Source organism: Sinocyclocheilus rhinocerous, unplaced genomic scaffold (genome assembly GCF_001515625.1).
Source record: "Sinocyclocheilus rhinocerous isolate Xijiao unplaced genomic scaffold, SAMN03320098_v1.1 scaffold1023, whole genome shotgun sequence".
NCBI lineage: Eukaryota > Metazoa > Chordata > Actinopteri > Cypriniformes > Cyprinidae > Sinocyclocheilus > Sinocyclocheilus rhinocerous.
Window position 1 is genome coordinate 61838 of NW_015638986.1, and position 12359 is coordinate 74196.

Here is a 12359-nt window from a genome sequence, read left to right on the forward strand (position 1 = left end):
GAAAACATTTCTGGAATCTGCATCTGAAATAGCATTTAGATGTATTTACACAGTTTAATATATCTCAGAGGAGACATGGATGCATTTAACCTGCAGTTACAGATGCATAAATAATGTTTTGTTTTTAACATAAAATGTTGAATACTGTTATTTGAAATGATTTAAAACATGAAACAAATAGTTGAAATGAGAAATTAAAACTGCCAGTAGGTGGCAGCAAGTGACTGGTAATGAGTGAGTCATTGAGATTCAACCGATTCGTTCAAACGGCTGATTCATTCAGGTACAAAGTATTTGGCTGTTTCTCAATTCCAAGAACGCAAAGAACGGACTTGCTTTCTTGTGGAGACCGGTCTTGCCAAGCTTCCTTGGAAGAACAAACTCGGAAGGACGCGAGGACAGAGAACGCACCCTTATGAGAATTGAGATGTGCTGCGTTCTTGCTTAACTGACCACAGTCACAGCATAAGCAGCAGCCAGTGAACCATAAATATAACATAACATTACAAACAAATGTCATAACATTTCATACTATTATAGACATTATTTACATATAATTGTATATTGTTTTATTTTACAGTGTTATATGTTTAACTATGACTATGTTAAGATTCATTTTAATATGCCAATAAAAATACTGCAGACTTTCTCCGGGTCTTATACATTTATTAAAATTAAGCAAAACAAAACCATACATGTTTACTTTCAAGAGCTGTCAAGTATTTGCGAGAGCGAGTTTAAAGCTTGCAGGCTTCCGACGCCCGCAGCGTCTTTTGGAATTTCTAATGGCTTGATTCTCTCAAGTCTGCACTCAATGCACCCTCGATATCAAGAACACATCCGGGAACTTTCATGCGTCCTCTGTACTTGCTACGGTTAATGATGACGTAGAGCGAGAACACAAGGACGCAAGATCGCTGAAGTGTTAATGAGTGAATCACTGAATCATTTATTCAACCGATTCGTTCAAAAAGCTGATTCATTCAGTAAGTAAACACTGTGACACAAAACAGTGCTATGATCTTTGTTTGGAACTATTTTCGTTGGCAAAATTGAGCAAAAACAAGCAATATTATGTCTAAAATGTAAGTCACATATTGCTAACTTTACTGAACTTGTATAAAATGATTATTAAATGTGTTCATGCTGAGCACAGATGACACAGTTTTACTCCGCTATTATTGAGTCGGTTCTGTGCTCTTCTATAACTGTCTGGTTTGGGTCAGCCAGCAAATCAGATATAAGAAGACTGCAACGGACTGTTAGGACAGCAGAAAGGATCATTGGTGTGTACCTGCACCTGCACCTTGACTTGTACAACTCCAGAGTGAAGAAACGGGCAGCTAACATCATCACAGACCCTTCTCACCCCGGACACAACCTGTTTGCACTTCTCGCCTCAAGCAGATGCTACAGATCTCTGTGCACTAGAACATCTAGGCATAAAAACAGTTTTTCCCCCATGCCATCTCCAGCTTAAACAGTTAACACATGAATCATCACCGGTGTTCTGTAATTCATTTCTGTAATTCATTCTCCATCTTTAATTATTGCCTCTTTCTCAAGTATTATGCAAATACATATGCATATCTCTTTATTTATACAGTTCTATATAGAGTAAATAATGCACAAATCTGTACATAAATCTACTGTTCCAGATTCATACACATTATTATTATTTATTGTTAAGTCTTACTATTTAAATGTTTTTCTGTTCTCATGTCAGATGTGTATATATGTATGTATGCATGTATGAATGTATTATCTGAATATATGATAAGACCCAAGTTTCTGGCCAGAAGGTCTTGCTGAAGGCTTGCATGAATTTCTGACATACATTACATTTTGGTTGCCCCTTGTGAAGATAACTCACAGTTGAACAAGAGGTACGAACTGATAGCCCTAAACTTTGGGTGACACAGTGTCAAAAATGGTGACATAGTGTGTGGTATGGATCTGCATAGTTCACAGAAGTTGTTCCATGAGTTTATTTCACAAGTATAGTGTGAAAAGTCGCAGTTCGCTGATAGGACCATATAGTCTGAGCACATAAATTGTGAGCTTTGGCTTTACATCACATGCAATTTACTTCAGTAAGAGTTAGTATTTAACAAAACATTGCTGAAATTGCAGTGTATTGCCTGACTTTACTGCACTTGCCAACATCTGGCAGCTTGTCAAGTGGGAGGAACCCTATGAGGTTTTGAGAAACATACCAAATATGAAATACCTTCCTAAAGCCTGCAAGAAGACTCAGGTCTTACAAACCAGCCTGCTGAAGCCATGGAAATAAGATTTTTAGAGACATAAGCAGACACTGGCAATGCACACAAATAAATAAATAAATAAATATCAAACATCAATTCACATCTTTGCTCTCTTTGTATTTTTTTAAAGATTTTATTTCAAAAGTATACAAACTGCAGTATGTTTTTTTGTAAGGCAATGTTCATTTAGAACATCAACTTTTGTATACTTACTATTGCATTATCACAGTCATTTGGCTGGAAATCATAAATTATAATACTTATTACAGAACAAAAAGCTGATTTTATGACACAATTGTATTTATTTGTAGATATTTATGAATTGTACTTTTATTCAATTAATTAGCACAGTAATCAGTCTCTTGTAGCCTTATGTGTAAAATGTTGCCTATTATCTACGTGTACATAAAATATCAATATTATTAAAAAGAAAAAAAAAAAGCTTTATGTAGCTGTCTATCAAGTGATTTGTAATGTAAAATAAATATTTATATAATCAATTTTTGCATGCTGGACCGAGTGAAACTGGCATGACCGAGGTGGACGTATGGGTCAAAATCTGTTTTCATCACCTGGGAAAGATGGTGACTATCAGGACTATAAAAACTGTAGATGTTAGTGATGGAGTCAAGCCCACAGAACCACCACACTCCATTGAGTTTTCCTGCAGATGGATCAAATAGAGACAAAATGGCGTGTCAAAACTCTATGACTGTGTCAAAAACCTGGAAAATTCTTTAGGAAGCCATCAATGCACAATTGATCCCAATGTTCACCTATGAAGTTGCAGAAATGGAATGTAGATTCGCATATGATTTGTTGTAGTAATCAAATATTATTCTATTCATTATTACTCTAAATTAAGCTTCACTTTGTTGTAGATTATTAAATGTCACAATATGGTGCCTAGGAATGGCTATTACAAATGCTTGCAAAAATAATGAAATATTGAATACAATCAAATGCAAATAACGCATGTTACAATTTGGACTGGTGTGCAAATAACATATACCTGCACTGAATGGTTATAGTTGCTGTACCTCTGTTACAGGTGTGCAGCTAAAACTCTTTAGCAATCCATTCATTCAGCTCAGTTTGATTTGTTTTTGTACCTCATGATGGAAGGGGTGGCACGTGTCTGGTCGCCTTCTCTCCTTCTGAAACTTCAACCGTTCACATTTCAGAGACTCGTTATGTGCAATGAAATTAAGGGAAAAACATGACAAAAGACAGTTCAAAGAAGACACTTCAAAACAGAGGAAAACATTGACCACAGAGACAGTGTCTAAAAAAAGAAAGCATTGCTTTAGTCTGCTGTTTGTAATATCAGTGCGAGTTAAAATAAAGGGTTAATTGGAATTGTCTAAGAAAACTGTCTTTTTATTAAGGATATACATAATTTCGATGGGGTCCATGTTGACAGGTCCAAAGTCGCTGCAGTCACATGTATTGTCAATGACCACCATGAAAAGATTACTACTGGGAATCTGCTGAATAACAAACGATCTGGGAAAGACAAGACAAGAGGGGAGACAGCCAATTAGATTCAAATGACTTTTTTATCTGCTCCACATAAGAAGAGTTGATGAGGGCGTCCTCTGTAGGAACAGGTGGCAGTACACTATGTAGGCAGACAAGTGTACATATACTGGACATACACCGCACATGTTTGCTTGAATGCAAACAGGTTAAAGATTTAAGTTTTTTTTTTCTTTAGCATAGTCTTTTCTCTTACTTTGGATAAAAGTTAGTAACAGAAGTCACCAATGTATGTATGATGGCATATTACAGTCAGTCTGACCTCAAATCAGTAGGGTGGCTTTTGTTGTGCTGTTTGAGTTACATGCTGTAACACTGCAAAAACTGTCTGTTTTGGAAGCATTGAGCTTGTGTTGGAATTCATGAGTTCTTAATTTAGAAAATTCACAAAAGCTGTCTACATTTTTGTCATAGACTGTACCTTTATAGAAAACTACCCCTAACCATAACCTAACTGTCTACTAATAGTCTAAAGACTAAAGTTAGTTGGCATGTAGTTGCAAGTTACTTATAGTCAACAGAATTTCAAAAGGGACCATCAAAATAAAGTCTTACCAAACATAGAAAAGCCAAGGTATGTACAGTACGCATTAAATAAATAAATTAAAATAAGACAACTAAAATTTAATCTTATGGTTTCGTAATTAATTTAACTAATTGCTGCATTGGAGAAACTCATGATTGCCAACAAAGTGGAGAGGATTCCAACATTAGCTGTTTGAATATTTACAACAATGTTATAAAGGCAAGGATTGCAAATACTTGGCTTTTATTTTAATTTGGTATTTTGTTTCCTCTTACCAGACGAAATAAACTTCTATCAAGCTTCCTGTTATGATGTAATACACACAAAGAACATATTTGAGTTGGCCCCTTTTTCTTTCTTTCATTATCTTGTACAGCATTCACTCATGCACATAACAAAACTATATCACTCATTATAGTCAACTGAGCAATTAATGATGTAAATGTACAATGCAAGTTGTTCAGTAGACAGATACCCTGTTGCTACATACAACATGCTGTGGACCAAACAAAGACAACAAGCAAACAAAATTTGTGGCAAGGTATGAAAGATAGTGGCACTGTATATACAATAAGTGTAAATGTAGTCTGTTCACTCACATATAATTCTGAATCAAGCGAATAACAATTCTATGTGAGTGAACAGACTATAAAGGTTGTCTGATATCTTTCAGCTGACCCCAACTGTCTTATGTATATACAGAGTTCTGGCATGAAACTCTAGATGGCGCAGTCCGATAGGTTTCTTGTGCATGAATTTAAGTGATTATTGTGTGTCGGAGTACTGCACTTACTTTACACAGCTTTCACAGTCAATATTCCCGACGGTTTCTTTAATGGTGCGCTCAGACACGAATGCTGGATACTCTTTATCACAAGGAATCAACATAGTTTTGCCTCCTCTCTGAGCTAGAGAGAAAAACAGAGAGAGAGACACTGTGCTTCGAATGTTTTTCTGTGGCAAGGCTTATCTGTATCACTTTAGGGACAGAAAATTCTGTAAACAATTATGGACAGACGTGAATGCCAGCATGCACTCCTGTTGAATCTGCTTAACATGTATACATTTTGTTTCTATAGATTTTTTTCTCAGAATGCATACAGATGTAATACATTATCTAGTAAGGTACATGATTCTGTGAATGATCAATTTAATGTGACCAACATATAATTACGTTATGACGTTACATATCTTAATAATAAATGGATTACTTGAGAGTGGAAAAAAAAGTGAATTGTTAGAAATAACATGGTCACATTTTCCCTTTTGCTCTGAATATATCATGTCTCTGTGAATTCGGTAGTTCCTGTTCAGGAACTCGAGCTGCGTCGGAAACGCTAGGGGAACGCCCTTCAGCGTGACGGGTAGAAAGAGAAAAATAAAGAGAGATAGAAAAAGAAATTATGTCTAAAGCACATGAAAAAAAAAAAAACACCATTTGAGCAGGGGCGAAGGTGGCCAGCGTTTCAGACTGTGTGTTCCTCCCTGCACGCGTTTCATTACGTGTGGGGATACACACAGTTTGTGCGTTGTCTGCCTGGGAGCAGAGCATGCTGAGTGAGAGAGCTCTTGAGAGAGCTGACTGCCCGCATTGCGAGCGTCTTCCGATGCATGTTCTCCGCTCCCGGAAGGCACTCTTTGCTGAGGGTGCCTTCGCAAGCGTTCTCAGCGCTGGTGGGCAAAGGGTACTCGGCAGCGGGTCAGGCTGGTGCGTGTCTGCACACCATGGCGGTGTTACAGGCGTACCAAGCCGACCTGCTGAAAGAGCTAGATGAGGGTGAGCAGGTAAAATCTGAGGATGTTACCGAGCTCAGGAGGACAGCTGATTTGTCTCTCCGCGCCACTAAAGAGACCGCCCATGCCATCGGCAGGTCTATGGCAGCTATGGTGGCAGCGGAGAGGCATCTATGGCTGACCTTGTCAGATATGAAAGAGAGAGACAAGGTCTGCCTAATGGACGCCCCGCTTGCGCCTTCTGGCCTGTTTGGCGACGCCGTCAATTCGGTCGCCTTCCCAGTCACAGGGAGTTCCTGAGGTTTGCTTTCGGGGGCAAAGCGTACCAATATCGTGTTCTTCCTTTCGGCCTTGCACTCTCACCCCGCACTTTCACAAAGTGTGTGGATGCAGCCCTGGCTCCGTTGCGACTCCAGGGCATCCGCATACTGAATTATATCGACGATTGGTTGATTTTAGCTCAGTCGGAGCAGATGGTGATTCGACATCGAGATGTCGTTCTCGCCCACATGAGAGAGCTGGGGTTAAGACTAAACGCCAAGAAGAGTGTGCTTTCTCCATTACAGAGGACCACTTGTCTGGGCGTGGTGTGGGATTCGACCACGATGCAGGCACGTATGTCCCCTGCTCGGATCGAGTCGATCCTCACCGCAGTCGCGAGAGTCAGAGAAGGCCGGTCACTCACTGTCAAGCATTTCCAGAGACTGCTGGGTCTGATGGCAGCTGCGTCCAACGTGATACCTATTGGCCTGCTGTACATGAGGCCCCTACAGTGGTGGCTCAAGACCAGGGGGTTCTCCCCGAGGGAAAACCCGCTTCGCATGTTCAAGGTCATGCGGCGATCCCTACGTGCCTTGGACATGTGGAGGAAACCTTGGTTCTTGTCTCAGGGCCTGGTGCTGGGAACTCCTTGTCGCCGCGTAACGCTAGCGACGGACGCGTCCCTCACCGGTTGGGGAGCGGTCATGAGTGGCCACCCTGCCCGTGGTCTGTGGAGTGGTCGCCATCTCACGTGGCATATCAACTGCCTGGAGATGCTGGCCGTGCTGCACGCACTGAGTTATTTCCTCCCGGACCTGAGAGGCCACCATGTGTTGGTGCGCACCGACAACACAGCAGTGGTCTCTTATATCAACCACCAAGGAGGTCTGCGCTCACGCCGGTTGTGCAAACTAGCGTACCAGATCCTTGTGTGGTCCCAGGGCAGACTTCTCTCGCTGAGAGCGGTTTTCATCCCTGGGCGCCTCAATTTGGGAGCAGACATCCTGTCGAGGCAGGGGCCGAGGCCCGGGGAATGGATGCTTCACCCCAGGGTGGTGAAGCAGATATGGAGAGTCTTCGGCCAAGCTCAGGTGGATTTGTTTGCGACTCGCATGACATCGCACTGTCCCCTCTGGTTCTCTCTAAGTCCTCCAGCTCCACTGGGGCTGGATGCCATGGTACAGACGTGGCCGAGGCTTCGTCTGTATGCCTTTCCCCCGATTGCTCTGCTCCCGGGAGTTCTGGAGAGATTGCGCCGGGACGGGGTCCGTCTTCTGCTAGTAGCCCCGTTCTGGCCGGGCCGAGTATGGTTCTCGGACCTGATTTCTCTCCTCGACGGCGCTCCGTGGGAGATTCCCGTCAGGAGAGATCTCCTCTCACAGGCGGAGGGTATGATCATCCACCCCCGCCCGGAGCTGTGGAAGTTGTGGGTGTGGCCCCTGAGGGGGCACAACTCATAGCTTCCGGTCTCTCAACCGAGGTTGTGGAGACCATCCTCCAATCCCGAGCTCCCTCCACGAGGAGACTGTACGCCTTGAAGTGGAAACTTTTCACTTCTTGGTGCGGAGACCGCCAGCTCGACCCAGTGCTGGAGTTCTTGCAGGCCCGTTTCTCCGCAGGGTTGACCCACTCCACCCTGAAGGTCTACGTGGCGGCTATTGCGGCCTACCACGCCCCTCTTGGTGGCCAGTCAGTGGGCAGACAACTCCTAGTTACACGTTTCCTCCGTGGTGCGCTGAGGCTGAGGCCTCCGGTACGATCTTGTGTCCCCACGTGGGATCTGGCGGTGGTGCTAGAGGCTCCCTGTAGGCCTCCCTTCGAGCCTATTGAGGAGATATCTGATCGCCTCATTACTATCAAAACTACCTTCCTTCTGGCGATATCTTCTCTCAAGAGAGTTGGGGATCTGCAGATTCCCTCGAGGAACCAGAGTAACATACGTAACCCGAGACGTTTTATTTGCATTGAGCTGCATGCTTCAGCCAGCAAAATTGTATATTCATAGTGGCTTCACTAGAAAGCATATTTCTGCATACAAGATACTCTATTATGTAATCCAAAAAGTACTTAATTCACCTTTTTCCAAATAACATCCGCTGGCATTAGCATGAGTTAATTCGTCATTTGCTGCTTTCCAAAAGAATGCAGAAATTAGTTTTTATTCAACTGAAGGCGGTTTAGAGAGGTTGGGCCATAATATTGGCAAATAAAGCCTGGCTCACAGTCAGTGCTTCAGTATTAAGTGCTATATGTGACTGAGTAGAGTTGCACCCCTAAACATCACTCTACTTCAACTGAAATGTAGCACTGCACATGGTGACAGTGTGAAGCTACAGTCATGGAATCACAATTAATGGAGCACATAATATTGTTGTCAGTGCACATTTGAAACCTCAACCTTGTGCCTTGAGCACTAGTTATATGCAAAAAATCTTGCAACCTTCTGAAATCTTCACTTACATATAATGTGCATATAATGTGCTTTTAGATCTGATGCCGTCAACACATCACACACACATCCTCATAAACATACAAACCCTTAATGGTGAGGTGAGAGTGCCACCAACTGTACAGGTTGAACTCAACCAGAAATCTGCAAAAGCAAATGAAAGAGAACAATACTGAAAGCAAGTGCTGAAAAGAGAGAAACAAATTCATGTATGTATGAATGAATAAATGAATGAATGAAATACATAGATAAAAGGGGTCAAAACAAAGAGTGAGAAGTACAGTACTGTTATTTTAATGTGGCCTATGTGTGCTTTCCAACCTGAGACACTTCATCATATTATAAAAGCAAACCATATTATAATTATAAAAATACTTTGGTATCTACACTGTAAACTTAATGTTGTCATTACTAAAGCAAATCTGAAAATATTTTAAAATATTTTGATTTCCATGAGCATATTCCCATCCATGTGATACTACCGCCTATGACACTTGTAAATTTTGTTTGTGCCATCACATTATATTGCTAAAAATCATTCATTATGCTTATATTGTTTTAGAATTAAAATATCCAAATATCCATAAAAAAAATTATAAAATAGCATAAAAATATTTAAAATAAATGTTTTCCCAGGATAATTATTCCCATTCCTTTCCTACTGGTAAAACATTTGCAATTATTTCAAACAAACCAAATGTATCCAGTTTTGTAGATACATATTTTTAGGATGTTTAGATATTTTCAACTAAACGTCAAACAGACACCTGTTGTTGTATGTCCTGATATGTGCATGGAAAATGGAATACACATATTTCAATCCCCAAATCTCAAAATATCACAGAAACGAGTCTTACATGACAAATTCAGTCAGAAGCCACCGGACAGCTGCAAATAAAGCAAAGTAGGGCTGAAAAGAAAAGAACAATAACTAATCAAACACTGAGAGTTACACAGTAGTTAAATTATTATGGCATCATTTTGGTTAAGCTTGTGACAGGGCCGTTATACATACGACATAAAAATAAACACTTATACTGTCATTTGCTCACTGGCATTCACAGTGTTTATTTGAATATTCTTTTTTATATTTCATCTTTTTAATATGAAAATAAGCATTAGTAGTATTATTATTAGTAAGCTCCAGGCACATATACAGAGTCCGACAGGTCTAACTCAACCTGACCTAATGACATGGGGTCATTATCACATGGCACAGCTAATTGGTTCCCTTTCAGTTGGTCACTCTCGACGTCACGTTGGTGACCGACGAATTGGGATCTCGCTTAGAGAGACCAATCCACTTCGAGTGTAAACTAAATGAGCCAATGCACATTGGCATGCGATAATTGCATCCAGCTGCCGCTGATCACAGTGTGAGCATCAAAAGGCAGCCGGTGCAACGCATACCAGCTTCTCGCTTCGGAGCTGAGCGACAACATCGTTCTGCTCCTACCAAACTGCATCGTGTGTGACGAGTCTAGTGCGCTCTAGGGATTTTCTTGTGTTGGCGGACGGCGCTTCAGCGGTGGTCGTTCCTGTGTCGAGTGGGTTGTGCACTTCAGGCTGCACTACCCCCTTTCGTGCTGCAAGCGGCCATTTCCCCTGTGCGTCTCAGCACCTAAAAGAGCATTTCCCTGACAGAGCCTATTTCTCTAAAAGAGGTTACACGGGTGCGTCTTTGTAAAGACGACGGATCGTCTTTTTAAAGATGCCATTTCACCCGTGCTTTTCTGGATGCGGTCGTTACCTGGCGCCGAGTGATGGCCACGATCGCTGCCTCACGTGTCTGGGCATTAAACACGCTGAGGTGGCGTTCGCATTTGAGTCATGTTCCCATTGCGGGAAGATGACCATCTCGGAGCTGCGGGCAAGGCTCCGTTTCCTCCAGGGGGGGGCGGAGCTCCGTTGCCTCTGCTGCAATCCAGTGTTCGTCCTGGTGGCAGCAAACCCCTCAGGGAACCAACCCTCGGGGGACTATCGCTCCTCTAGCGCTTCGCAACCAGTTGAGCCGCCAAAGGAACGCGCTGGGCCCTCTTCAAAGAGAGTACCAGCGGTATCCTTCGATGCTCCTCCTGACGACCAGATGTCAATCACTGCATCGGAGGGAGAGCTCTCTGGATAGGAAGATTCGGCTGCGCTGCCGCCCTCCAGGATGGTGGCAAGGCCTGAATCGGATCCGGAAATGTCGGCTATGCTTTCCCAGGCCGCCGACAGGGTAGGGATCGAGTGGAAAACTCCACCGCGTCCCGAGCCCTCGAGGTTGGACGATTGGTTTCTCGGGGTGGCTTGCGCTGGTTCTCAGCGCCCCGACTCGGTGCCTTTCTTACCGGAGGTGCATGAGGAGCGCAGCGCAGCGCCCCAGCCTGCTCGTTGCCGAGGGCGGCCCCCTGCGTCCGCCCCCACTCCTGCGCCGCATCCGCAGCAGTCTCGAGCAAGCGGTGCCGTGGAGCTGGGCATAGGCAGGCCGTCCCGCCCATCCAGGCCCCCGTCAAACCTGGCGGTGAGCGGAAAAGCAAGAGGCCCCGGGACGGGCGACCCAGAGAGGGAGGAAGCTGCTCTTTGGGGGATGGTGAATGCACCTCTCCCTCCCCCGGAGGAGGGCCGGGTGGAGAATCTGGAAAATCTCGACGAGAGAGTGGTTTTCTCTGTCCCTGGGTTCCAGGAGGGCATGGAGAGTCGCGGACGGACCAACACTGGACCACACTCATCCTCCTCCATCGCAAGCAGGCAGCAGCTGACGGTTCGAGAGCGTCAACAAAGGCCCTACTCACGCACCCTCTGCCAAACTGTGGAACCAGGTAAGGAGGGAACGGAGAGTCACGGATGGACCAACACCGGACCACACTCATCCTCCTCCATCGCCAGCAGGCAGCAGCGGTTGGTTCGAGAGCGTCAACAAAGGCCCTACTCGCGCACCCTCTGCCAAACTGTGGAACCAGGTAAGCGTTGCATCGCACACTCAGACCCTCTTCGGTCTGCCCACAAGCCGCTTGAGTTGGGTCCCTGCATTCCACCTCGCTGCCCCACTGCGGGTACGGCGGTGGTTCCGCTGGTCCCGCTTGTCCTGCTTGCACGGTATCTGGGTGCCTGGCTAGCACTACCCAGCCCGTCTCGCTGGCTTCTGCGGACCATCAGCCTCGGTTATGCGATTCAGTTTGCTTGGCGTCCCCCCAAGTTTAGTGACATCCGCTTCACGGCAGTGAAGGTGGCCGATGCTCCTGTCTTGCGTGTGGAGATCGCAGTCCTACTGGCGAAGGGCCTCTGGAAACTTCATGTCTGGTCCCTGGACGGGACACGGAGGTTATATGTGACCTACCCCAGCAGATAGTTGACACCATCACTTTGCCTATGAGACACACTTACGCCTTGAAGTTGAACCTGTTCATCGAGTGGTGTTCATTTCACCGAGAAGACCCCCGGAAATGCCCGATCAGGGTCGTGCTTTCCTTTTTGCAGCAAGGGTTGGAGCAAAGGCTGTCTCCCTCCACCCTTAAAGTCTATGTTGCTGCGATTGCTGCTAACCATGATCCCGTGGAAGGGAAGTCGGTAGGGAAGCATGATCTGGTCATCAGGTTCCTTA

At 44.3% G+C, this 12359-nt stretch overlaps 1 protein-coding gene across 1 annotated transcript in view; it reads right to left on the reverse strand.

The window, feature by feature from the left end:
* Positions 1–2745: 2745 nt before the first annotated feature.
* Positions 2746–12359, reverse strand: part of cacna2d3a (calcium channel, voltage-dependent, alpha 2/delta subunit 3a) — a 226562-nt gene continuing 216948 nt past the window's right edge. Inside the window, exons 33-38 of the mRNA XM_016566342.1 lie at positions 9634–9686; positions 8865–8920; positions 5126–5240; positions 3661–3773; positions 3380–3462; positions 2746–2931 (exon numbers count right to left, since the gene is read on the reverse strand). Coding sequence (XP_016421828.1) covers positions 2836–2931; positions 3380–3462; positions 3661–3773; positions 5126–5240; positions 8865–8920; positions 9634–9686 — 516 coding nt within the window. The 3' untranslated portion in view covers positions 2746–2835. The remainder of the gene's footprint in view (positions 2932–3379; positions 3463–3660; positions 3774–5125; positions 5241–8864; positions 8921–9633; positions 9687–12359) is intronic.